Below are 26819 nucleotides of genomic sequence, written 5' to 3'. Positions count from 1 at the left end.
TTTTATGAAAATGATCATATAGGAGAGGAGGATTTCAAGACTCCTGCTCCTTCCCATTTTAGTCACCTTTTGTGATTAACAAGGAATACATGGGTTAGTATCCCTTCATATGTGTACCAAAGATTAATTAATTTATGATGGCTAATAAACTGCTTATTTTCTTTACAGGGGTAAACAACCAGAGGAGTTTCCACTTGATACAGATTTGTCTTTCCTACTGGATTAAAGTAAGTCATGGTACATCATTTGTAAGTGCAGTGAGGAATATTGATATCCTATGTCTGCGGTAGTTAATTGGATGTATTTGCATAATTGAGGTTTTGATGAACAGTTGTCTTATTGTATAATTATTTTTTTTTATAATGAATTAGAGCACTAAAAAAAACTTTTTATTTTATCTTGTATATTAAATAAAAATTCAGGTGTAATTTACTAACCATGAAATAAAAATTACAAATTACCATTCTTAAATAATATGTTCATGGATCTTTTTTATGCCTGTTTCAGTTGCTCTACTGCTTCCAAAAATACAAAATCAGTAGCATCTGACCACATAACCACAAAATTTTAAGCACTCGTACTGACCTATATACTTGATTTTTTTTTACTTGATAAATATGCAAAGAATCTAATTTTTGTCAAATTAAACCCTCTGAAATTCAGTAAAAATAAAGAATATCCAGTTTATGTAAAAATTAGCTATACAATGTCATCATTTATGAAAAAAAATCTTTTTTTCATACTATTCGCCATTTCCCGCATTAGCGAGGTAGCGTTAAGAACAGAGAACTGGGCCTTTGAGGGAATATCCTCACCCGGTCCCCTTCTCTGTTCTTGGGGAAAAAAACACGAGGGGAGGATTTCTAGCCCCCCCCCCCCCCCCCTTCCCTTTTAGTCGCCTTCTACGACACGCAGGGAATACGTGGGAAGTATTCTTTCTCCCCTATCCCCAGGGATAATTCATACATTACATAAAATACTGGATGGTCAAAATCTGCTGCTCAATTTTACATGGCCAGTATGCACAATCACCACTAGAAAGAAAATAAAAATGGTCAGTACTTTTAAAATACTTTTATTTTCTTTCCAGTGGCAATTTGGAAATATATCTGTTCATGAAGGTTCTGCAGACATGGCCAATTTGCACTCTATGACCTTAGAACTCTTGATATTTATTCATAACTGGGAAATATTTGTATTTCATTGGTATCCACCCCTATTAATGAGGTCACTGCAGGTTACATGTCTAATGCTAAATTTGGTGAAAATATGACTGACCTCCTTAAGATAGACCCATTTCTGAGCTAATCTAGAATACTGTCAAGATGAACTTATACCCTAAAGATAATTAAACTATTGCACTTGTATAAGGCATTGTATGATTTGTAGGACAGAACTGCTCAAGATATGAAAGCCCAATGTGTTAGTCACATGGTACTTTACAGACAACAGGGGTAATGAAGATAGTATTTGGATTTTCTACACTAAGGGACAATTAAGGAAATATTTGGATTTTCTACACCAAGGGACTATCACATCAGGCCTTTATATGTTCATCCACTTGTTTTGTAGGGTGAAAATAAACATGGAATTAATTTTATTGTCCTAACCTAAGTTTTAACACATTGAGAAATGTGCAAAGCATTCAACACAAGTTTGATGACTATATGCCAGGCAAATTTCATTCCAAGACCTTAAATACGCACACTCATGTTGGAGTGTATTACACATTTACATCATGGCATACACCAAACATTTAAATACTACTGAGATCTCTTTCTTTTCATAGCCAAAAGTATCTATCCATCAACCTGAGATGCATTTCAGCAAGTACAAGGTCAAATATTTAAGTATTAATCTGATATTCAAATAAATAGCATATATTAAAAAAAAAATAAAAAGATGCTGTACTTTAAGGTACTAATAAATACAGCATCAGTTTTAAGGTCCTAATATCAAAACCGTTTCAAGAAACATGCTGAGCATTCATCGCAAGTCTGATGACTAAATGCCACGCTATTTTCATTCCAAGACTTCAAGTGCACACTCTCGTGTTGGAATGCATAACACATCTATATCATGGCCTGAGATCTCTTTTCATAAACAAAAATATCCATCAACCTGAGAAGCATTTTCAGCAAGTACAAAGTCAAATATTTAAGTATAAATCTGTTTTTTAAATGAATGCTTAGCATCTCATGGTGGAAACTAAAAATTCTTTAATAGAAATCACAGTATCACAATGGAAGACAACTTTGATACTTAAAATATGAAGGTCTGTCACAAATGAAAATCAGAGACCCAGATTACCAGTTTTTGGCTTAGTCTGGCAGCAATTATCAAACCCTTTAAAAATAATATGAAAAATAAATTGAAAATAAAATATTAACAAATGAATATACACAAATTAGTGACTAAACCATCCAACAAGCCTCAGCCAACTACAGGCTGCCACCATTAGAAACATTTCAACAATGGATGTTACAAACTCAGTCTGCCAAAAGTAAAATCCAAATTTCCAGTATTTTCCACACCATTAAAATTTAATGAATGGTGGATAATACTCCTAGTCTATAAACCTAAACAATGTCACAACGTAAATGGAAGTCCTTCTACAGTTAATCTTCTGTACTGGCTGTAAAGGCAAGTGACCAAGAGCTATATATCTTGCAAGAAATAACTTTGATTGGAAGTTACTCATTCATGCTCTACCAATAACAAAAAAAAAATATATATATATGGTTTCGGTGCATTATTACATGACAGCTAGAGACTGGGTGTGAATGAATGCAGCCTTCGTTGTCTTTTCCTAGCGCTACCTCGCACACACGAGGGGGGGTTGTTATTCCATGTGTGGCGAGGTGGCAATGGGAATGAAGAAAGGCAGACTATGAATTATGTACATGTGTATATATGTATATGTCTATGTGTGTATATATATGTATACATTGAGATGTATAGGTATGTATATCTGCGTGTGTGGACGTGTATATATATACATGTGTATGTGCGTGGGTTGGGCCATTCTTTCGTCTGTTTCCTTGCGCTACCTCGCTAACACAGGAAACAGCAACAAAGCAAAAAAATAAAAAAAAAATATATATATTCATACACATTCACCATTTCCTGCATTAGCAAGGTAGAGTTAAGAACACAGGACTGAGCCTCAGAGAAAATCCTTACTTGGGCCCCTTCTCTGTTCCCTCTTTCTGAAAAGTAAAAACTGGAGGGGAGGATTTCCAGCCCCCACCCCTTTTAGTCGCCTTCTACAACATGCAGGGAATACGTAGCGAAAGACTGACAAGGAAGATGTGTGTGTCAGAGGTGGAGGTAACAAGGAGAGGTGGTAGACCAAATTGGAGGAAGGAAGGATGGAGTGAAGGGGATTTTGAGCGATCAGGGTCTGAACATGCAGAAGGGCAAGAGGCATCCAAAGAACAGAGTGAATTGGAACGATGTGGTATACTGGGGTCGATGTCCTATCAATGGATTGAACCAGGGCATGTGAAGCATCTGGGTAAACCATGGAAAGATTTGTGAGGCCTGGATGTGGAAAGGGAGCCGTGGTTTCAGTGCATTACACATGACAGCTAGACACTAAGTGTGAACGAATGTGGCCTTTTTTTTGTCTTTTCCTAGTGCTACCTTGTGTGCATGCACAGGGGGTGGGGGATTCTATTTCATGTGTGGCAGGGTGGCAACAGGAATGGATGAAGGCAGCAAGTATGAATATGTACATGTGTATATCTGTATATGTCTGAGTATGTATATGTATGTATACGTTGAAATGTATAGGTATGCATATATGCGTGTGTGGGCGTTTATGTATATACATGTGGGTGGGTTGGGCCATTCTTTCGTCTGTTTCTTTGTGCTAACTCACTGACGCGGGAGACTGATTAAGTATAGTAAATAAATATATATATCTATTTATTTATTATACTTAACCACCGTCTATTTCATGTGTGGCAGGGTGGCGGCGTTGAGATGTATAGGTATGTATATAAGCGTGTGTGGACATGTATGTATATACATGTGTATGTGGGTGGGTTGGGCCATTCTTTCATCTGTTTCCTTGCGCTACCTCACTAACACGGGAGACAGCGACAAAGTATAATAAATAAATGAATAAATATATGTATGTATATGGTGTGGGAGGCAAGTTGTTAGAAGCAGTGAAAAGTTTTTATCGAGAATGTAAGGCATGTGTACGTGTAGGAAGAGAGGAAAGTGATCGGTTCTCAGTGAATGTAGGTTTGCGGCAGGGGTGTGTGATGTCTCCATGATTGTTTAATTTGTTTATGGATGGGGTTGTTAGGGAGGTGAATGCAAGAGTTTTGGAAAGAGGGGCAAGTATGCAGCCTGTTGCAGATGAGAGAGCTTGGGAAGTGAGTCAGTTGTTGTTGGCTGATGATACAGTGCTGGTGGCTGATTCATGTGAGAAACTGCAGAAGCTGGTGACTGAGTTTGGTAAAGTGGGTGAAAAAAGAAAGTTAAGAGTAAATGTGAATAAGAGCAAGGTTATTAGGTACAGTAGGGTTGAGGGTCAAGGCAACTGGGAGGTAAGTTTGAATGGAGAAAAACTGGAGGAAGTAAAGTGTTTTCGATATCTGGGAGTGGATCTGGCAGCGGATGGAACCATGGAAGCGGAAGTGAATCATAGGGTGGGGGAGGGGGCAAAAATTCTGGGAGCCTTGAAGAATGTTTGGAAGTTGAGAACATTATCTCGGAGAGCAAAAATGGGTATGTTTGAAGGAATAGTGGTTCCAACAATGTTGTACAGTTGCGAGGTGTGGGCTATGGATAGAGTTGTGCGCAGGAGGGTGGATGTGCTGGAAATGAGATGTTTGAGGACAATATGTGGTGTGAGGTGGTTTGATCGAGTAAGTAATGTAAGGGTAAGAGAGATGTGTGGAAATAAAAAGAGTGTGGTTGAGAGAGCAGAGGAGGGTGTTTTGAAATGGTTTGGTCACATGGAGAGAATGAGTGAGGAAAGATTGACCAAGAGGATATATGTGTCAGATGTGGAGGGAACGAGGAGAAGTGGGAGACCAAATTGGAGGTGGAAAGATGGAATGAAAAAGATTTTGAGTGATCGGGGGCTGAACATGCAGGAGGGTGAAAGGCATGCAAGGAATAGAGTGAATTGGAACGATGTGGTATACCGGGGTTGACGTGCTGTCAATGGATTGAACCAGGGCATGTGAAGCGTCTGGGGTAAACCATGGAAAGTTCTGTAGGGCCTGGATGTGGAAAGGGAGCTGTGGTTTTGGTGCATTATTACATGACAACTAGAGAGTGAGTGTGAACGAATGGGGCCTTTGTTGTCTTTTCCTAGCGCTACCTTACACACATGAGGGCGAATGGGGTTGTTATTCCATGTGTGGTGGGGTGGCGATGGGAATAAATAAAGGCAGGCAGTATGAAGTATGTACATGAGTATATATGTATATGTCTGTGTGTGTATATATATGTGTACATTGTGATGTATTTTTTTTTTTTTTTTTTTTTCATACTTTGTCGCTGTCTCCCGCGTTTGCGAGGTAGCGCAAGGAAACAGACGAAAGAAATGGCCCAACCCCCCCCCCCCATACACATGTACATACGTCCACACACGCAAATATACATACCTACACAGCCTTCCATGGTTTACCCCAGACGCTTCACATGCCTTGATTCAATCCACTGACAGCACGTCAACCCCTGTATACCACATCGCTCCAATTCACTCTATTCCTTGCCCTCCTTTCACCCTCCTGCATGTTCAGGCCCCGATCACACAAAATCTTTTTCACTCTATCTTTCCACCTCCAATTTGGTCTCCCTCTTCTCCTCGTTCCCTCCACCACCGACACATATATCCTCTTGGTCAATCTTTCCTCACTCATTCTCTCCATGTGCCCAAACCATTTCAAAACACCCTCTTCTGCTCTCTCAACCACGCTCTTTTTATTTCCACACATTGTGATGTATAGGTATGTATATTTGCGTGTGTGGACGTGTATGTATATACATGTGTATGTGGGTGGGTTGGGCCATTCTTTCGTCTGTTTCCTTGCACTACCTCGCTAACGCGGGAGACAGCGACAAAGCAAAATAAATAAATAATAATAAAATATATCGCTAACTCGCTAAGTATACTTGAACATCTTAATATATGTCAAGACAATAATTGGGCTGTCCAAACCACACAAGATAGTAAAGGCTCATGAGACCTTATGAACCTTGATTTTCACATTCCATTAGCATGACAAAAGAACTTTTTGCTCACAAAGGCAAGCTTAAGTAATCAAGGTACCCTACAAACCTGAAGTAAATGCCTTATAGAAATTGAGAAAAATTCCTGCAGAACCAAAAAAAAAAATTGGCTTATGTTCTAATATTTACAATCATTGATCTTCCACTGTGGTTTATACAAACCTTGAATCAAGTGAGGAAGACAGAAAAATCCCTAACCCAAAGAAGTCTCTCTCTCCTAAAACTGATCTCAAAGTGGAGATCTGATAGGGATTAATAATATGAGAAATTAATCCTCTAACCACAAAAGCAAAGTGTCTTTAATTCTTTAGCAGTAAGAAATGAAACTGCAAAGAGGTCTTGGTCTTGGAATTCATCCATACAGTAAATGAAGACAGTTACAAATTACTCATACTAAATAGAATATGCACCAAAGCAAGGTTTTAATTTTCCTCTAAGTCCTTATGGAGGACCTTATGAACTCTTCCATATAAACCCATTTGGAAATGAAATACTTAACCCATTGACTGTTAATGTGCTATAACCACTATGATGCACCTCTGGCAGTTGATTGTGTGTGCCATATATGGTAAAGACATGATAATGAGACAGAACACTGGCAACTCAATGTTTCCCCTCAGTAGGTTAGTACCTAACAAAACGCTAGGGAAGACAGTACATCGAGTGTGTGCTGCCAAGGCAGCAGAGGAAAATTCACATAAATAATGTATAAAAATGTATATAAATAACATAGACATCTTTCATGTGTTCAATAATTCCCACATGAGTGAGGTGGCATCAAGAACAGCCTTAAGAGGAGAAAATCCTTGCTGTAATACAGGAGGGGAGAATTTCTAGTATTCTGTTCTTGCTCCTCTCTCTTAAGTCACCTCTATGACATGCAAGAAATACGTAGGCACTATTGTTTTTCTCCTATCCCCAGGTATAATAAACAATGAAAATAAAATTTATAAACATATTTGCATAATGAAATGTATATACATTAAACTGCGAGAAAGAATACAATGTATGGCTGGCTGAGTTTGCACACATAAGTAAAGTCTTACTATATTGTTACATGTATTAACTGTTTCAGAAAATCTATTATGAACAGTAAATCATATGTTGAAAAGTGCCACGATGGAGGTAAACAATATTCAAAGCATTTGCAGTCAATGGTTTAAAAAAGGAAATGCTGACCACTACCACACTGCAACAAAGTTGCCCTCTGCCAATGGCCTGTTAAGGGTGAGGCACTAAAGGCAAAGAGGCATACTGGAGTTCGCCAGCTATGGAGACTCTTGTGTGTGGCCACCCCCTTCTGCGAGTTCTTAAAGGGAATGGGCATCAGCCTAACATTGAGCAATCAGATGTATCATCGAAATGGCCAACAAATCAAAATCTAATTATGGAGGAAAAGAATTTTTATCCTTCAGAATGACCAATACAAGTGGATTTTGGTCCTATAAAAGAGAGCTTTCACCACTAAATTTATCACAAAAACCCAAGGGTCTGGTCAGAAGCCACTAGAAACTCAAAGATAAGGAAAATATGAACTCGATGTATAGGGGACAGAAAAATACATATACCTTAAATATACGTCCATGGAAACACAATGTAAGTGAGGATACAAAAATACCATATACATACTTTAGGGCAACAGCCAACCTAATTTGAGTTACCATATTTGAAATAAACTGACTCGGTCTTAATTCAAATTCAGAGACCTTGTAAAAAGCCATAAACATTGGAAAAGAGAACTGTGGAGAGAATGACCTTACCTATCTACATCTCTGATGCCAGTTCCAACTGGAACTCCCTCAAAGAGGTGGCCAAGGCAACAGTTTCCATAACTAAAAAATTCCAGTGCTGCTTCTTAGCCTTTAGTGCTTCACCCTCAACAGGCCACTGGTAGAGGGCAAGTCCAGCACAGTGTTTGCACAGGCTCCTACCCAATGTTCCTAATGACTAGTATCTAATGCTCCTACCTACTACTACCTAATGTTTCTCCTTAATGTTCCTGGAAGTGAAGGATTACCAGCTAAACAAGCTTTCACTGCCAGTATGGTGGCTCTCAATGATTTGGCCTAAAACCTTAAGCAATCTGGTGGTTAAAAAGGAAAGGAGTGTGAGATTGCTGCCTCTAAGACTGGGGCTTGTTGTGTGGGGTTAAATTTCATTTGATAAATCTGCTGATTTCAGTGGTACCCATTGTCCTAGAAGACCTCGCTAAACAACTTGATACACTCAGTCTGTCTCTATTTCACAGCAAATTACAGAAAGGTAACACTATCATATTACAAAGGAAGTGTACTTGTACTATGACAGCTTTAAAGTTAGCACAAGAACTATATGGGGATGGAATGTTTTATCTATCTACAACCTTCAAGCTACTCTCTTAATTCATGGAAAGAATACATTAAACTTGTATTATCTTACAACTACAAAGGTTCTAACAAGTTTACCTATCATCACATGTAAATGGTCATCTTTCACAAATCACTTTGGTAGCTTCCTTAACAGCAAATGAACTTACTTACCGCAATGCACTACTTAAGTGTATGGTGTAGACACAGTCTCATTATATATGAGATAAATTTTTTACATAGCATTCTAATAAATGACTACCCTAAATGTTTTCTTTTAAATAAAAAAAATGCATAAAAATACCCACTTTTCAATTTTTTCATAATGTACAGCTGTAAAATTATAAAATGCTAAATATCCCATGGTTCAGATTCCATTTTCTCCCTGGAGATATATATTACTGTGCAAAGTCCTTCATAAATTGATAAGGAATGATTAAGATGTAATTACCATCTTGTATGAGTAAAAAAATAAAAGCCCTGCTTCATGCACCATGGGATATCTACATACAGTACAAAATGTAAATTATAAAACAGCTATTCTACCTGAAAGACTCATGATAATACTAAATTGCTCTTCATAGCTGTTAAGTTATTCTAACAATATTTCTCCATGTTAAGGCATATTTTACCTGGAATATGCTTACATCTTAATCAGTTGATTACTGAATAAAGGCACTTAACTTACTACACCCTGCTAAAATCTCATCAGTTCAATTAGTTCACCCTTGCATGATAATGAAAACTATAGTTTTACATATAAACTACAAAATTCTGTGGTCTAATAATAAAGTAATTCATAACTGATTACTTCTATATATCTGCTGCAGCGAGCATGTAGTCAATGATTAGATTTCATCCTCATCCACTCCAGTATCCATGAAATCCAAGAATGCTTTCCGTACTTGACGAGGCATCAATCTGAAATACGAGAAATTTTCTACTGATAATCCTTTGAGCCTGAGCCCCTGAACTGGAGTTATAAAGGAAATAATATACTTAGCCAGTGTGTAGCAATCAGAATGAACCTGAAACATATTCTTTTCAAAAATATTTCTTTTATATGAGCTTGTCAAACCACCTTAGCAAGGTAGCATCAGGAACTTATCCTTTAAGGAACCATTCCTGCTCCTTTCAGTCACCTAAAACACTCAAGACACTTGTGAAGTATTCTTTCTCTCCCATCTCCAGGAATATTTTCTACAAAATGAGGCAAAACTATGATCATACTGAAAATCACATAAATATGTAAAAAGTAGATAATAAGGGGCAGGTGCCAGTTACTGCTTCTAAATCTCATAGTGAGAAGAGTAAAGTAGGAGTTTCCTGAGTTGAGCTGAGAGGGTACTGCAGGAGTGTATAGGAAAGGGATCAAGTATTGGTGCTATGAGTGGGTGATGTAGTAGTTCAGGGTATAATGTGGGGCATGGGGATCCTGGTGCAAATGAAAACGGAAGTGTGTCAAGCCATGTGGTGAAAGAGGATTGGTGAATGGGAAGACTTGGTTAAAAAAAAAATCAATACACATGTATACGTGGGTGAGTGGAGTTGGAAGTCCATAGGAATTACTGGATTAAGCGCTGACAGACAGGTGTGAAGATGCTCAAAGGATCGGCAGGAGGGATGTCTGATCACGTCTAGGTGGAGGCAAATGTGAAAGTCTGTGGCAGTTTCCTGAAGAAGGTAGGAGCAATAGATGATGAGAACTAGTAATTAGGAACATTAGACAGGAGCATTAGGTGGAATGGAACATTAGGTAGGATGGAACATTAATTAGACAGAGTAGGTTGTAGTAGTAGTTGGTAGGAACATTAGGTAGGAGCCTCAGATAAAACTGAGCTAGAGTTGCCTTCTGCCAGAGGCCTGTTATGGGTGAGGCATCAAAGGCTAAGCAGCCACTGAGTTCACCAGTTATGGAGACACTTTTGCCATGGCCTCCCCACTAGGGGAGTTCCCAAAGGGAACTGGCATCAGAGGTACAGAGACTAATTTTTGCCATCACACTTCTCAAACTTATGACATTATATGCCTAAATGAGGTCTGCCTCTATAAATATTTCTAAGGTCAATGTTTCTGATGTTCAAGTGGACAATAATGCTATCATATAAAGAAACACTCATTAGTAATAAGGGTGGGTTTTCATAATCAAATCACATATCCTCACTGCATAACTACACATACACTTACTGCATCATGATGTGTCCATAGTAATCCCGGGATGGAATGCATATGACCTCTTCTTCCTTACGTACACCATCTATAATCTGTGCAGCACAATGTTCTGCTGTTGTGATAGGGTTGAAGGTTGGAAACCTGATGAGCAACAAATATTTTTCTTTAATAATAATTAGGCAATAAACTAACACACTGTAAATCAAAGACTGGGCTGCAGTTATCATGTGGTAAAAGTTCTATCTGTCTGTTTGTGAAAATACATACAAGACCACTGTTGCACTAATTATCTCTGTACAAGTTGTTTACTCATACGACAAAGCAAAAAAAAAAAAAAAAAAAAAAAATATAAATATGTAGTGGTGATGTGAGAAGGAGATGGAGTGAGTATTTTGAAGGTTTGTCGAATGAGTTTGATGATAGAGTGGCAGATATAGGGTGTTTTGGTCGAGGTGGTGTGCAAAGTGAGAGGGTTGGGGAGAATGATTTGGTAAATAGAGAAGAGGTAGTAAAAACTTTGCGGTAGATGAAAGCTGGCAAGGCAGCGGGTTTGGATGGTATTGCAGTGGAATATATTAAAAAAGGGGATGACTGTATTGTTGACTGGTTGGTAAGGCTATCTAATGTATGTATGACTCAAGGTGAGGTGCCTGAGGATTGGTGGAATGCTTGCATAGTGCCATTGTACAAAGGCAAAGGGGATAAAAGTGAGTACTCAAATTACAGAGGTATAAGTTTGTTAGTATTCCTGGGAAATTATATGGGAGGCTATTGATCGAAAGGGTGAAGGCATGTACAGAGCATCAGATTGGGGAAGAGCAGTGTGGTTTCAGAAGTGGTAGAGGATGTGTGGATCAGGTGTCTGCTTTGAAGAATGTATGTGAGAAATACTAAGAAAAGCAAATGGATTTGTATGTAGCATTTATGGATCTGGAGAAGGCATATGAGAGAGATGCTCTGTGGAAGGTATTAAGAATATATGGTGTGGGAGGCAAGTTGTTAGAAGCAGTGAAAAGTTTTTGTCGAGGATGTAAGGCTACCTCGCTAAGGCGGGAAATGGAGATAGTATGGAAAAAAATTATTTTTCACATAAAGTACTCTAGACCCCTTGATGGGAGTTTCCTACATCTTGCAAGTGTAATTTCCTTTATCAAAAGCAATATAGCCCACACAGAGTTCAAATATAAAGGATATGTCATTTTACCTAATGCGTGGTTTTTTGGCAAGACCAGTGTCAACAACAAATGGATGTACAGATGTAAACTTGATGTCGGGATTCCTGCCAGCATAACGCATCTCTTCAGTCAGTCCTTCCATCAAACCTGACGTAAGATAAGTAAAGTGTGATGAACTGAATGGTAAATGGGATACAGATCATACAATCTGGCAGATATTTACAAATCTGATACTGAAAGAAAAATTAGCTAAACATTTACATTTCAATTATACACATGTATACATGTTGTCATCCCTGGGTATAAAGAAGAAAGAATACCGAGGTATCTCCTGTCTGCTATAAAAGGTGATTAAGAGAGGCATGAGCAGGGAAATGAAAATCTTTCCCTCTTGTGCTATTACTTTTCAAAACTTGGAGTACTGAAAGGATTTAAGGCAGGATTTTTCCTTGGAGGCTCAGTTTTTGTTTCATATGTTAGCTTGCACAAGCAGGAAACAGCAATCAGGTATAAAAAAAATTTATATATATTTCTTTTTCTTTCTTTCAAACTATTCGCCATTTCCCGCATTAGCGAGGTAGCGTTAAGAACAGAGGACTGGGCCTTTGAGGGAATACCCTCACCTGGCACAATTCTCTGTTCCTTCTTTTGGAAAATTGAAAAAAAAATTTATATATGTATATATTTATTTATATTTATCTTGCTTTGTCGCTGTCTCCCGCGTTAGCAAGGTAGCGCAAGGAAACAGACTAAAGAATGGCCCAACCCACCCACATACACATGTATATACATACACGTCCACACACACAAATATACATACCTATATATCTCAACGTATACACATATATACACACACAGACACATACATATATACACATGTACATAATTCATACTGTCTGCCTTTATTCATTCCCATCGCCACCTCGCCACACATGAAATAACAACCCCCTCCCCCCTCATGTGTGCGAAGCAGCGCTAGGAAAAGACAACAAAGGCCCCATTCGTTCACACTCAGTCTCTAGCTGTCATGTAATAATGCACCGAAACCACAGCTCCCTTTCCACATCCAGGCCCCACAGAACTTTCCATGGTTTACCCCAGACGCTTCACATGCCCTGGTGCAATTCATTGACAGCACGTCGACCCCAGTATACCACATTGTTCCAATTCACTCTATTCCTTGCACGCCCCCACACTCCTGCATGTTCAGGCCCCGATCATTCAAAATCTTTTTCACTCCATCTTTCCACCTCCAATTTGTTCTCCCACTTCTCCTCATTCCCTCCACCTCTGACACATATATCCTCTTTGTCAATCTTTCCTCACTCATTCTCTCCATGTGACCAAACCATTTCAAAACACCCTCTTCTGCTCTCTCAACCACACTCTTTTTATTACCATACATCTCTCTTACCCTATTATTACTTACTCAATCAAACCACCTCACACCACATATTGTCCTCAAACATCTCATTTCCAGCATATCCACCCTCCTGCACACAACTCTATCCACAGCTAGAGAATGAGTGTGAACAAATGTGGCCTTTGTTGTCTTTCCTCGCACTACCTCGCGCGTGCGCAGGGGGAGGGGGGTGCCATTTCATGTGTGGCGGGGTGGTGGCAGGAATGGATGAAAGTAGCATGTATAAATATGTACAGGTGAATATATGTACATGTCTGTGTATGTATTTGTATGTATACGTTGAAATGTATAGGTATGTAGATGTGCATGTGTGGGCGTTTAGGTATATACATGTGTATGTGGGTGGGTTGGGCCATTCTTTCATCTGTTTCCTTGCACTACCTCGTTAACGCAGGAGACAGTGACAAAGTATAATAAGAAAATATAACAAAATAATTTATTTATTTATTTTGCTTTGTCGCTGTCTCCCGCGTTTACGAGGTAGCACAAGGAAACAGACGAGAGAAATGGCCCAACCCACCCCCGTACACATGTATATACATACACGTCCACACACGCAAATATACATACCCATACATCTCAATGTACACATATATATACACACACAGACACATACATATGTACACATGCACACAATTCACACTGTCTGCCTTTATTTATTCACCTCGCCACACATGGAATAACACCCCCTCCCCCCTCATGTGTGCGAGGTAGCGCTAGGAAAAGACAACAAAGGCCCCATTCGTTCACACTCAGTCTCTAGCTGTCATGCAATAATGCCCGAAACCACAGCTCCCCTTCCACATCTAGGCCCCACAGAACTTTCCATGGTTTACCCCAGATGCTTCACATGCCCTGATTCAATCCATTGACAGCACGTCGACCACAGTATACCACATCAATCCAATTCACTCTATTCCTTGCCTGCCTTTCACCCTCCTGCATGTTCAGGCCCCGATCACTCAATATCTTTTTCACTCCATCTTTCCACCTCCAATTCGGTCTCCCACTTCTCCTCATTCCCTCCACCTCCGACACATATATCCTCTTGGTCAATCTTTCCTCACTCATTCTCTCCATGTGCCCAAACCATTTCAAAACACCCTCTTCTGCTCTCTCAATCACGCTCTTTTTATTTCCACACATCTCTCTTACCCTTACATTACTTACTCGATCAAACCACCTCACACCACATAATGTCCTCAAACATCTCATTTCCAGCACATCCACCCTCCTGCGCACAACTCTATCCATATATATAATATATTTTTCTATTTATATACTTTGTCACTGTCATTAGCAAAAGGAAACAGACAAACTACTACCTACCACTGGTGGCACATATGAGTCAAAAATAATTACACAAGTTAGTGACTGAGTTTGGAAAAGTATGTGAAAGGAAGATGTTGGGAGTAAATGTGAATAAAAGCATGGCTATTAGTTTTAAAGGGGTTGAGACAGGTTGGCTGGGCTGTTTCTTTGAAAGGAGAAAAACTGGAGAAAGTGGAGAATTTTAGATACCTGGAAGTGGACATGGTAGCAAATATAACCAAGGAAGTAGAGTGAATCACGGGGTGGGTGAGGAGACAAAGGTTCTGGGAACACTGAAGAATGTGTAGAAAGAGAGAATGATGTCTGGGAGGGTAAAAATGGGTGTGTTTGAAGGTATAGTAGTCCTAATAAAATTATGAGGTTCCAAGTGCTGCCATGTCCACTCCCAGGTATCTAAAACACTTCACTTCTTCCAATTTTCCTCCATTCAGACTCAAAACCCAACCAATCCATTTTTAATTTCATTTATAATTACCCCATGACATACATATCCACGAGGATAGTGGAGAAAGAATACTTCCCATGTACTCCCTGTGTGTCATGGAAGGTGACTAGAAAGGGAGGGAGCGGATGACTGGAAATCCTCTCCTCCCGTTTTTCACTTCCAAAAACAGGAACAGAGAAGGGGGCCAAGTGAGGATATTCCCTCTAAGGCTCTGTCCTCTGTTCTTACTGTTACTTCACTAAAGTGGGAAATGGCTGATATGTATGAAAAAAAAAAATTATCCCATGAATGCTTTCTAAGAATGAGTTGTTACGACCCAGGACCTTTATCTAGAGGCTCTTACAGCCCAAGGATCTACTACTTCCTGTAGCAAGGAAATGAGGATTCCTTCAGAGTGGGAAGTTCCTTGAAAATACTGTAGCCTCACCAAAGGTGATTTCATTTGCAGTGTAACCACATTCAAGGGGAAGTCCACAACCCTCCCTCTCTAAGCCATCTTTTAAATGCAGGAGATACATGAGTGGCATTCTTTATCCCCTATTTCCTAGAATAATTCACAAAAGATGTTACAAATATGTAAATTTGCTTGAAACATCATCCAAAGGAAAGATTTTAAGTTCTTACCCTTTACAGCATGCTTTGAAGAACAATATGGAACAAGATTTGAAGTTGCAATAAAGCCAGCTATAGATGATATTGCAATGACATGGCCATGGCCAGCTGCAATAAAAGATGGTAACCATTCCTGAAGAGTCTGCAATTAAAAATAATATACATCACTTTTAAACCATTTTAACTTCTAAATTTTTAGAAAACAGAAATATATCCACTGCTCTAACCTTTACAATGCTTTGACATTCACATAAACTTTCATAAATTTTTTACCATAATTTTTTTTTCATTTCTTTGTGCAGGTAGGTATATGTTCTGTCTTTCCCAAAGAAATCTTATTTTTTCACATTCTTACCCATTCATCCATAATCATATTGTTCCTCTCCAACACACAATTTTAGTTAATCTTTTCTTTTAACCCCTGATCTTCCTAACATTTACTAAAATTTTCTTAATGAAGACTTTCCCTTACAAATGAATTATTCAAGCCTGCTCCTGCACCAGAAGGCCTACTTCTTACCACAACAACAACAAAAAATATTGTATCACTTTTACACAGAATAAACTGGGCTTGTTCATTTTCTTGAAACACCAAACTTCGCCAAAAGCTGAGAGCAAATCTTACTGAATTTGATATAACTTAGAAAAGATAAAAGAACTTTATAACTCTACTAAAAATAAAGAAACAGGCTGTTAATGTTCACTTTACAGCTACATATACCAAATACCCTTCAGTAGCACCTAAGAAAACTTTCACTATCTTTTTTAATTTGCTAATCATCTCTCAAAGTGACAAACCAGAGATTTATCACAAACTTATGAAACTGTTGATCAAAAGAGCATTTTCATCAAATGAGGTGACAAAAAAATCTCAGAATTTTATCATATCTGTTAGCCCCTTACAATCTTTATTATGATATCATACTGGTATTCACTAGAGGTGAAAATAAGCTGAAGTAATACCCTTACTTTAAAAAACTATGGTAAAAGAGTGGGTTGACTCTGACAGATGTTGGATTTGGTAAACTAATCTATCAAACTAAAACTGACATTTGACAGTTAGTACACTAGAATGCAATGAGGTCTCCCAAGACGATGATGTAAGCAGTAACTTAGTTTGTATATTCATTAGAAAAAGACCAAAAAATACTGAATGAAAAAGGAGAACACATATTACACAAAACAAAGAGAAAGTGGATATGGAGTAAAAAGGAAAACAAGAAAAAGGAAAGACTGGAAAGCAGAGGAGGGAGGAAGCGACTTCTTCATGGTTATTCTTAATTCATAATTTGCAATGCAATACAACCGTTCCCATAGGATACTACTAATGATTTTTTGATACCTGAATATGAGAATATGCAAAACAAAACAAACATTAGATAATATAAGCCAAGAATTCCACCTCAGCAAAGGAAAAAAAAAAGTATATGATATCTTGTAGTCTGATTCAGTATCCCAAATAATTACAGATAGCTGCAATGGTAGATATTTTCTCATTATAATGTGTAGTTAATGCATTTACTTCCAATCAAGAATAGGTCACTGGTACAAAACTTAAACATATACCTGCATTTAATACATCTACACTTTCTTACAAAAGATATTCTTTAGTTCTTACCCAAATGTGAGCAAAGACATTAACTCTAAAGATGTCCAGTATTTCCTCAGGGGTGTGTTTCAGGAAAGCCTTGCATGGCATGATACCAGCATTATTCACTAGCATAGTTACCTCTCCAACTTCCTCACGAATCTGCAATGAAGTTATTAATAAGCAGTCGTACATAAAATACAAGACGTTTCTCAAACCGTAATAATGGACAGTAAACTATCTTTCTTTATCACATATATACACTCATCGTTTCTTCCTTCCATGGGCAGCACTAATTTTATAAAGAAATAATTTCACTTAATCATGTCTGAGCCTTAATTTCCCACTTCTCGTTCCCTCCACCTTTGACACATATATCCTCTTGGTCAATCTTTCCTCACACATTCTCTCCATGTGACCAAACCATTTCAAAACACCCTCTTCTGCTCTCTCAACCACACTCTTTTTATTACCACACATCTCTCTTACCCTATCATTACTTACTCGATCAAACCACCTCACACCACATATTGTCCTCAAACATCTCATTTCCAGCACATCCACCCTCCTCTGCACAACTCTATCTATAGCCCACACCTTGCAACCATATAACATTGTTGGAACCACTATTCCTTCAAACATACCCATTTTTGCTTTCCGAGATAATGTTCTCCACTTCCACACATTCTTCAATGCTCCCAGAACTTTAGTCCCCTCCCCCACCCTATGATTCACATCAGCTTCCATGGTTCCATCCACTGCCAATCCACTCCCAGATATCTAAAACACTTCACTTCCTCCAATTTTTCTCCATTCAAACTTACCTCATAGTTGACTTGTCCCTCAACCCTACTGTACCTTGCTCTTGTTCACATTTACTTTCAGCTTTCTTCTTTCACACACTTTACCAAACTCAGTCACAAGCTTCTGCAGTTTCTCACACGAATCAGCCACTAGCGCTGAATCATCAGCAAACAACAACTGACTCACTTCCCAAACTCTCTCATCCACAACAGACTGCACACTTGCCCCTCTTTCCAAATTTCAATTAAAATAAAACACCTTATTTCAAAGGATATCTTAAGGGCCAACCAAATAGTTTGCGAGATATTACCACAACCTAGATAAAGTACCCTTTAAAATAATATGCACAATGTCATACCTAATAAACTGAATTATTAGAAGGTAACATCTGATATATCTTCATACAAAAAGAGCAGAGCCAAGAATATAGTACAGACATTATAACACACATACCCTGCAGGATACTGCATGGACTTCTTCCTTGCTACTAACATCACACTTATAACCCCAGGCAGCCCCGCCCTCACGGCAGATGTCTCCTACTGTTTTTTTGTTAGTTACCTGGTGTAAATACACAAATTAACATTAGACATTGCATGTAAAGACAAAGTAGTATGGGAAATGTGTACTAAAGTAAATCAATATGAACTTGATTTATAATAGACCAAAATTAAGCATTTTCCAGTACTTACAGCCTATGAAAAAACTATTCATGAACTGAGACTGTTATGACCAAACAATTAAGCAAAGCTAGAGCTAGAAACTAAAGTCTGGGATGTCCATTTCGGCATACAGGCATATCTGCAATTTGCTCCAATTTCTGAAACTGCGCTGATGTTGAAAAATGAAAAAATACCACATTTCACCAAAATTCATCAAACAAAACTTCAAAGCAGAGACTACATTTGCAATTAAAGTTTGGATCTGGATTCACCTTTAATCTTGGACTGTGTATCAATGAAATTGGCATTCTTATCAGGATTAGACTGAGTACATTATAATTTATCATACATGGTAGAAGAAAAATAAAGCTCTGGGTCACGAAGTAAGTAACCTAACCAAATTTGATCAAAACAAAATTTAGCAGTGACAGGAACATGCATGGGCACATATAATCTGATAACGTTATTTAGATGAATAAAACATTTATGATGCACAAATTTTGAGAAAAGCATGTAAATGTCACATTACATTAGTCCCAAGCAGGCTAATAAAAATCAAATAATTAGTCAATTCAAAGCTGAAAAAATTACATTATCAAAATAAATGCCGAAATATGAGATAAAGGTAAGTGAGGAAAAAAATATGGACCACATATTAACAATGCTGCTGAAAGATGAACTAGCACTGAAATGCCCAAATACAGTCGTGTTTAAGAAAAATTTTGCAAGCATTTCCAACAAGGCACAGGGGAAATAAATTACTGAAAATACAGAGATGACTGCAGAGTACAGGGTAGGACCTCTTACCTCATTGATATCTACACACACAACCTTAGCTCCTAACCGAGCAAACTGAAGTCCCAATTCACGCCCAATTCCATGACCTGTTCCAGTTATCTGAAAACAAATTTGTAAATCAATAATTTTACACTATCTGTCTATCTATATATCTGACTCCCATTCCCTCTGGGAACTCCCATCACAGGGGTGGCCCCAGCAAAATAGTCTCCCCTTATCCTTGTCCTTTCATGCCTCCCTTACATACACCAATCCACACATCCCTCTATTACTCCACGTCACAGGTAGTCTTTTCATTTTACACTTAAGAAACATGGTCAGTGGGACAGAATCTGGATAGATAACTATAAATCATTATCATTCTTCCATTTGATCCCAATTCATTCTTTAATCAGACACAGCCAAACTACAAAGTTGTGTTGAGTTTGGTGTCAAGACACATTGATATGGTGGGCCAGTAAGATGGAGAGCAGTCTGCTCCCACAATTGATGTAAATATCAACTGGATCATTGGCAAATGTTCTTGCACTTCTCATTGCCAGTTAAACCAGGTTTGACAAAGAAGCAGCCAGATAACTAGCTCAACTCTCTCTTGAGGAAATAATCACAGTGTGTGAAAAGAGTGTAGGCAAATACAGAAGACAAAGGGAAACAAAAAGAGGAAGGACATGGATAAAAGAAAAATTTATCGACAAAAAAAAATCTACAGGAATAAGAAAAAGGATGAAAAAAGATAGTTGTGTATATGCTATCCTAAAGCATGGCTACAAATGACATGTTTCAGACAGACATGAATTTCAAAATACAATATCAAAAATTTCTCTTACCAAAATAATTTCTCCATTAATGGGCTTGAGTGGCAAAGGAGATATTACGTGCCATGCTGACTTCAATATGATTAATGCTGAACGTAGAACCAGATGCACAAAGTCACATGCCAGCAATACATACTGGTACACTATCATTATAATTCCAATCATTTTCTGAAAAAAATGAGATAAACAAACATTACTGTATAATTCCTACTCAAACCATACTTTACTCACTAATCTGCACATCACATAAATATAAAATCAATTTTCTAAATCCAAGTGGCTAGTGTAAAATCTTTATATGGTTCATAGCATCAAAGAATACCTATGTATATTACAATCAAAAACTTAAAGATGAAGCACAAACACAAAGACTTTTCTATACCGACTCAAACCAATGCTATATAATATAACTATCTTCCAATGGTACCATTATAAGAAATTTATGTTCAAGATAATGAGGGCACCTACAGTCTGTGCCAAAAGTTAAGGCATGAGCTAAAAAAAAACTTTTTATGTTTAGGCTGCCTAAACAAATGTAATTACCACTTCCCAACATATTCATACTTTGTTACAGTCTCCTTCTTGATGCAGTCCTGTAGCCTGCAAGGAACACTGTCAGCAAGATTCTTGAGTAGTTCTGGGGAAAAACAGCCAACAGATATTTAACTGCCACCTCAAACTTTGGTGCAGAAGCAGTGGTGGTTGTACAGGGGGGGAAGGAGGGGCTGAAGCCCCCCCACTTTGAAAGCAAGGGGGGATCATCCCCCCATCTTGTTTAGACTTACTTGTATGAAACGGCAGTATGCTGCATCATTGTCTTCAGATCACTGGCTTTTGCTCCAGTGACCACCCCCACCACTTTTTAAAAGGTGCCACCATTTATAAGATATGTCCATATCACATAGTCTTTGCTTCACAATGGAATACAGGTTTAGGTCTACATTAAGGCTGTTTCCTAGCCAGTCCTTGAAATAATTCACCTTATCATTTGACCACTATGTAACGTAGGGAGCCCCATCCTACATAAATATTTCTGCATGTACAATGAATCAGGTAAACAGTCAATAAGTAAATATACATACACTATCTGGTTCACTTTAACAGAAAAGGGTAAGTTACTAAATCATTAGCACCCTAGTAGCTGAAATAGTCCTAAACTATAAGAGAAGCAGGGTGTTCTACAGTCTTTTCTGTGTACTATGGGAGGTGCAGTCCAAGTAGAGTGACCTGCACACCCTCGTCATGATAAATGTCAACTCATCACTCCAAAGCATGGTACTACTTGTTTCCTAGTCCCAAACTCTGTATCTCATAAAATTTCACTTGTTTATCCATCTAAGTGGCTGTCACGGCAAGAAAACTACATAATCTAATGTCTGGTTATCTATCTATATCTCTGACACCTGTTCCTACCTGGAACTCACTCAAGGGGGTGACCACAGCAATAGCATCTCCATAACAGTTACTTAGCCTTTAGTGCCTCACCCTCAACAGACCACTGGCAGAGGGCAACTCTAGTGCAGAGTTTGCAGAGGATCCTACCTAATGTTCCTATTGATTGTCTACTTAATGCTCCAGCCTAATATTCCAACCTACTACTTCTGCCTAATGCTCCAGCCTAAATGTTCCTACCTACTATTTCCACCTATTGCTCTTACCATTTTGCCAAAAAGCCGGGATAACCCATAGTGTTCACCACAGGAAAATCTAGATTTATGAAAAATGAGCTGTATGATTTAAGTGCTATCAAGTGTTATTTACGACAAGGAAAGATGGTATAATTGTGGATAGAATGCTACTAGTCCAAGTGTGGATGAAGCAGAAATAAAGACAGCTACCTGGTTCAGAGGAGTGCATCTTGACAACCACTGAAGTGCTGGCTCACAATGTAGCCATTACTAACCTTCTCGATACCCAAGTGGGTAGTACTGGTAATATACCTCCCTGTCTGTTGGCTGTCTACTACTACCTACAAATGCCATGTCATTATGAAGTAACTTGTGAACGCTCCTTGGCAATACATGATTCAAGCAAGTTATGGTTCTTCTCATTGATTTTACATGATGTCAGGGATAAGAAGGCCCTAACTTGTCTTGCAATCACTTTACAGGTCCTAAGAGACATCAATCTTGGCCTTCTAGACTTGGGAAGAGGAGCTGGTAAAATGGATTCCCATAATTCTTTAAACCACTTCACCAACCTTTGGACACTTTGCTGGCAGACACCTGTTTGCTCGGTGATATATTTCAAATAAGGTTTTGCTTTGTATGAAGATATTATTGCTGCAATGTCCATCTTTGTTGTAATTTTCCTAAGCATAATGGGTTGGCGCAAGATTTAGGATATCGCAGACAAGTATGGAAAAAAAATGCCCAACATGCAGACACAAACAAGACATGAGCCTCACAGTTGCTGGGCACAAACAAACTGATGGTTATGACATGTTATCACACTATTACCAAACAAATGATTTATGCTGTTAATGTACAACTTAATACATTTACCGGGGTCTCTATAAGAGACGTGAAATGTTTTTTGCAACAAGTCAAAAGCCCTCTTGTGCCTTAATTTTTGGTGCAGACCATACAGCAAGTGCTGCAATCTACATACCTACACATAGAAGAGGAAGGCCCACAATAAGGACTAAAAGAATCACAAAGGAAAAATACTTTTTCCTAAGTCTACAACAGAAAAGGACTGTTAAAAGCTGAAAATCTATTTGACAGAAGTATGCATCTTTTCTCAAGAGATTCTACCAACAATCAGAACTAAAAGCTGTAGTCCCTATATCTATCAAACAATAAGTAGAATATATATATATTTCTTATTTATTTGTTTTGCTTTGTCGTTGTCTCCCGCGTTAGCGAGGTAGCACAAGGAAACAGACGAAAGAATGGCCCAACCCACCCACATACACATGTATATACATACATGTCCACACACGCAAATATACATACCCATACATCTCAATGTACACATATATATATACACACACAGACATATACATATATACACATGTACATAATTCATAGTCTGCCTTTATTTATTCACATCGCCACCTCGCCACACATGGAATAGCAACCCCCTCCCCCCTCATGTGTGAAAGGTAGTGCTAGGAAAAGACAACAAAGGCCACATTCGTTCACACTCACTCTCTAGCTGTCATGTAATAATGCACCGAAACCACAGCTCCCATTCCACATCCAGGCCCCACAGAACTTTCCATGGTTTACCCCAGACGCTTCACATGCCCTGGTTCAATCCATTGACAGCATGTCGACCCCGGTATACCACATCGTTCCAATTCACTCTATTCCTTGCATGCCTTTCACCTTCCAGCATGTTCAGGCCCCGATCACTCAAAATCTTTTTCACTCCATCTTTCCACCTCCAATTTGATCTCTCACTTCTCCTCGTTACCTCCACCTCTGACACATACATCCTCTTGGTCAATCTTTTCTCACTCATTCTCTCCATGCGACCAAACCATTTTAAAACACCCTCTTCAGCTCTCTCAACCACACTCTTTTTGTTTCCACACTTCCCTATTACCCTTACATTACTTACTCGATCAAACCACCTCACATCACATATTGTCCTCAAACATCTCATTTCCAGCACATCCATCCTCCTGCACACAACTCTATCCATAGCCCACGCCTCGCAACCATACAACATTGTTGGAACCACTATTCCTTCAAACATACCCATTTTAGCTTTCCGAAATAATGTTCTCGACTTCCAAAGCTCCCAGAATTTTCGCCCCTCCCCCACCCTATGATCCACTTCCGCTTCCATGGTTCCATCCGCTGCCAGATCCACTCCCAGATATCTAAAACACTTTACTTCCTCCAGTTTTTCTCCATTCAAACTTACCTCCCTATTGACTTGACCCTCAACCCTACTGTACCTAATAACCTTGCTCTTATTCACATTTACTCTTAACTTTCTTTTTTCACACACTTTACCAAACTCAGTCACCAGCTTCAGCAGTTTCTCACATGAATCACCCACCAGCACTGTATCATCAGCGAACAACAACTGACTCACTTCCTAAGCTCTCTCATCCACAACAGACTGCATACTTGCTCCTCTTTCCAAAACTCTTGCATTCACCTCCCTAACAACCCCATCCATAAACAAATTAAACAACAATGGAGACATCACACACCCCTGCCGCAAACCTACATTCACTGAGAACCAATCACTTTCCTCTCTTCCTACACGTACACATGCCTTACATCCTAGATAAAAACTTTTCACTGCTTCTTACAGCTTGCCTCCCACACCATATATTCTTAATACCTTCCACAGAGCATCTCCATCAACTCTATCATATGCCTTCTCCAAATCCATAAATGCTACATACAAATCCATTTGCTTTTCTAAGTATTTCTCACATGCATTCTTCAAAGCAAACACCTGATCCACACATCCTCTACCACTTCTGAAACCACACTGCTCCTCCCCAATCTGATGCTCTGTACATGCCTTCACCCTCTCAATCAATACCCTCCCATATAATTTACCAGGAATACTCAACAAACTTATACCTCTGTAATTTGAGCACTCACTCTTATCCCCTTTGCCTTTGTACAATGGCACTATGCAAGCATTCCGCCAATCCTCAGGCACCTCACCATGAATCATACATACATTAAATAACCTTACCAACCAGTCAACAATAGTCACCATTTTTTTTAATAAATTCCACTGCAATACCATCCAAACCTGCTGCCTTGCCGGCTTTCATCTTCCGCAAAGCTTTTACTACCTCTTCTCTGTTTACCAAATCATTTCCCTAACCCTCTCACTTTGCACACCACCTCGACCAAAACATCCTATATCTGCCACTCTATCATCAAACACATTCAACAAACCTTCAAAATACTCGCTCCATCTCCTTCTCACATCACCACTACTTGTTATCACCTCCCCATTAGCGCCCTTCACTGAAGTTCCCATTTGCTCCCTTGTCTTACGCACTTTACCTCCTTCCAGAACATCTTTTTATTCTCCCTAAAATTTAATGATACTCTCTCACCCCAACTCTCATTTGCCCTCTTTTTCACCTCTTGCACCTTTCTCTTGACCTCCTGTCTCTTTCTTTTATACATCTCCCACTCAATTTCATTTTTTCCCTGCAAAAATCGTCCAAATGCCTCTCTCTTCTCTTTCACTAACAATCTTACTTCTTCATCCAACCATTCACTACCCTTTCTAATCAACCCACCTCCCACGCTTCTCATGCCACAAGCATCTTTTGCGCAAGCCATCACTGCTTCCATAAATACATCCCATTCCTCCCCCACTCCCCTTTCTTTCTTTCATACTATTCGCCATTTCCCGCGTTAGCGAGGTAGCGTTAAGAACAGAGGACTGGGCCTTTGAGGGAATATCCTCACCTGGCCCCATTCTCTGTTCCTTCTTTTGAAAAATAAAAAAAAAATCGAGACGGGAGGATTTCCAACCACCTGCTCCCTCCCCTTTTAGTCGCCTTCTACAACACGCAGGGAATACGTGGGAAGTATTCTTTCTCCCCTATCCCCACTTCCCTTATATATATATACACTAGTAATGAATTTTAATAACATAACTTGTATCTATAATCTAAAAGCATAATAATACATACACTCATATGCCTACCTGATGTATGTGCAATACAGGTAGACAGCTGAAAATTTGTTGCTAAACCCCTTGCCTAAACTTCCAAAATATGCGGTCCATCGCATTCAAAATTACTGCCAACTTCGAGCAAGAGTTTTCAGAAAATGATTGTTAGTTATCACATGTTTTGCAGAGTATGTACCTACAAATATCACAGACAAATAACATTCAAAACCTGCATTAGGTTCGCACAGAATACAACACTATTAAGGTTGTAGTCTGATCTGCCCAAGTTCTGAGCCTCATATAGCACACTGAATTTCTACAATCCATAAAAATTCCAAAATATGCATACTGCTTGATCACAATCATTACACATTTCTTACATTCTTTCTGCATATATGAAGACTCCATCAATTAGTCTTTCCACCTTAACTATATATTTTAGACCTATGTATCATACTCACACCTATCCTATTAGTCATTTATTAACACACCAGAAAAAGAAAATGCTCCAAGTAACGCTGCTCGTCACACTAACTGATAAACACACAAAGTGGAATTTACGTGTTAACTTCCGTTCAATTCCAAGAAGAAATAAGGGTGGCTAACTATATCGACGCACGTACTGTATCATTATACCTTAAATGACCAATATGGGGGGTATATTCTTACCTGTGTCAAGATGGATATAATGTAAATACACAGAACTTTATCACAAGCCGGTGGACTCTTCCTGGCGGTATTGTTTTTAAGCTAGCGAACACTTTTCTCAGGTCACAA

General features: G+C 38.7%; 2 protein-coding genes across 4 annotated transcripts in view; one reads left to right on the top strand and one right to left on the bottom strand.

Moving 5' to 3' along the window:
* The window catches only part of LOC139746564 (alpha-aspartyl dipeptidase), an 18863-nt gene extending 17267 nt beyond the window's left edge, over nucleotides 1-1596 (top strand). For all 3 annotated transcript variants that reach the window (XM_071657922.1, XM_071657923.1, XM_071657924.1), the window contains exon 7: nucleotides 169-1596. In XM_071657922.1, coding sequence (XP_071514023.1) covers nucleotides 169-226 — 58 coding nt within the window. In that variant the 3' untranslated portion in view covers nucleotides 227-1596. The remainder of the gene's footprint in view (nucleotides 1-168) is intronic.
* On the bottom strand, nucleotides 377-26819 carry LOC139746563 (epidermal retinol dehydrogenase 2-like). Its single transcript, XM_071657921.1, has 9 exons — nucleotides 26712-26819; nucleotides 20442-20597; nucleotides 19624-19713; nucleotides 18608-18715; nucleotides 17381-17512; nucleotides 15775-15904; nucleotides 11980-12097; nucleotides 10791-10916; nucleotides 377-9524 (listed from the first exon to the last, which is right to left on the bottom strand). The coding sequence occupies exons 2-9, from the start codon at nucleotides 20592-20594 to the stop codon at nucleotides 9452-9454; spliced, it is 930 nt and encodes a 309-aa protein (XP_071514022.1). The 5' UTR covers nucleotides 20595-20597; nucleotides 26712-26819; the 3' UTR covers nucleotides 377-9451.

This window comes from Panulirus ornatus, chromosome 65, assembly GCF_036320965.1.
Source record: "Panulirus ornatus isolate Po-2019 chromosome 65, ASM3632096v1, whole genome shotgun sequence".
In the NCBI taxonomy this organism is placed as follows: domain Eukaryota; kingdom Metazoa; phylum Arthropoda; class Malacostraca; order Decapoda; family Palinuridae; genus Panulirus; species Panulirus ornatus.
The sequence above is the reverse complement of the archived record's forward strand: the minus strand, read 5'-3'. Positions and strand labels throughout refer to the sequence as shown.

Coding starts and splice junctions, on each gene's coding strand:
- LOC139746563 (XM_071657921.1), bottom strand. CDS start 20,594: ATGATTGGAATTATAATGATAGTGTACCAGTATGTATTGCTGGCATGT. Junction 18,716..19,623: donor TGTGTGTAGATATCAATGAG/GTAAGAGGTCCT, acceptor TATTTACACCAG/GTAACTAACAAAAAAACAGT. Junction 9,525..10,790: donor TATGGACACATCATGATGCA/GTAAGTGTATGT, acceptor CTCGTATTTCAG/ATTGATGCCTCGTCAAGTAC.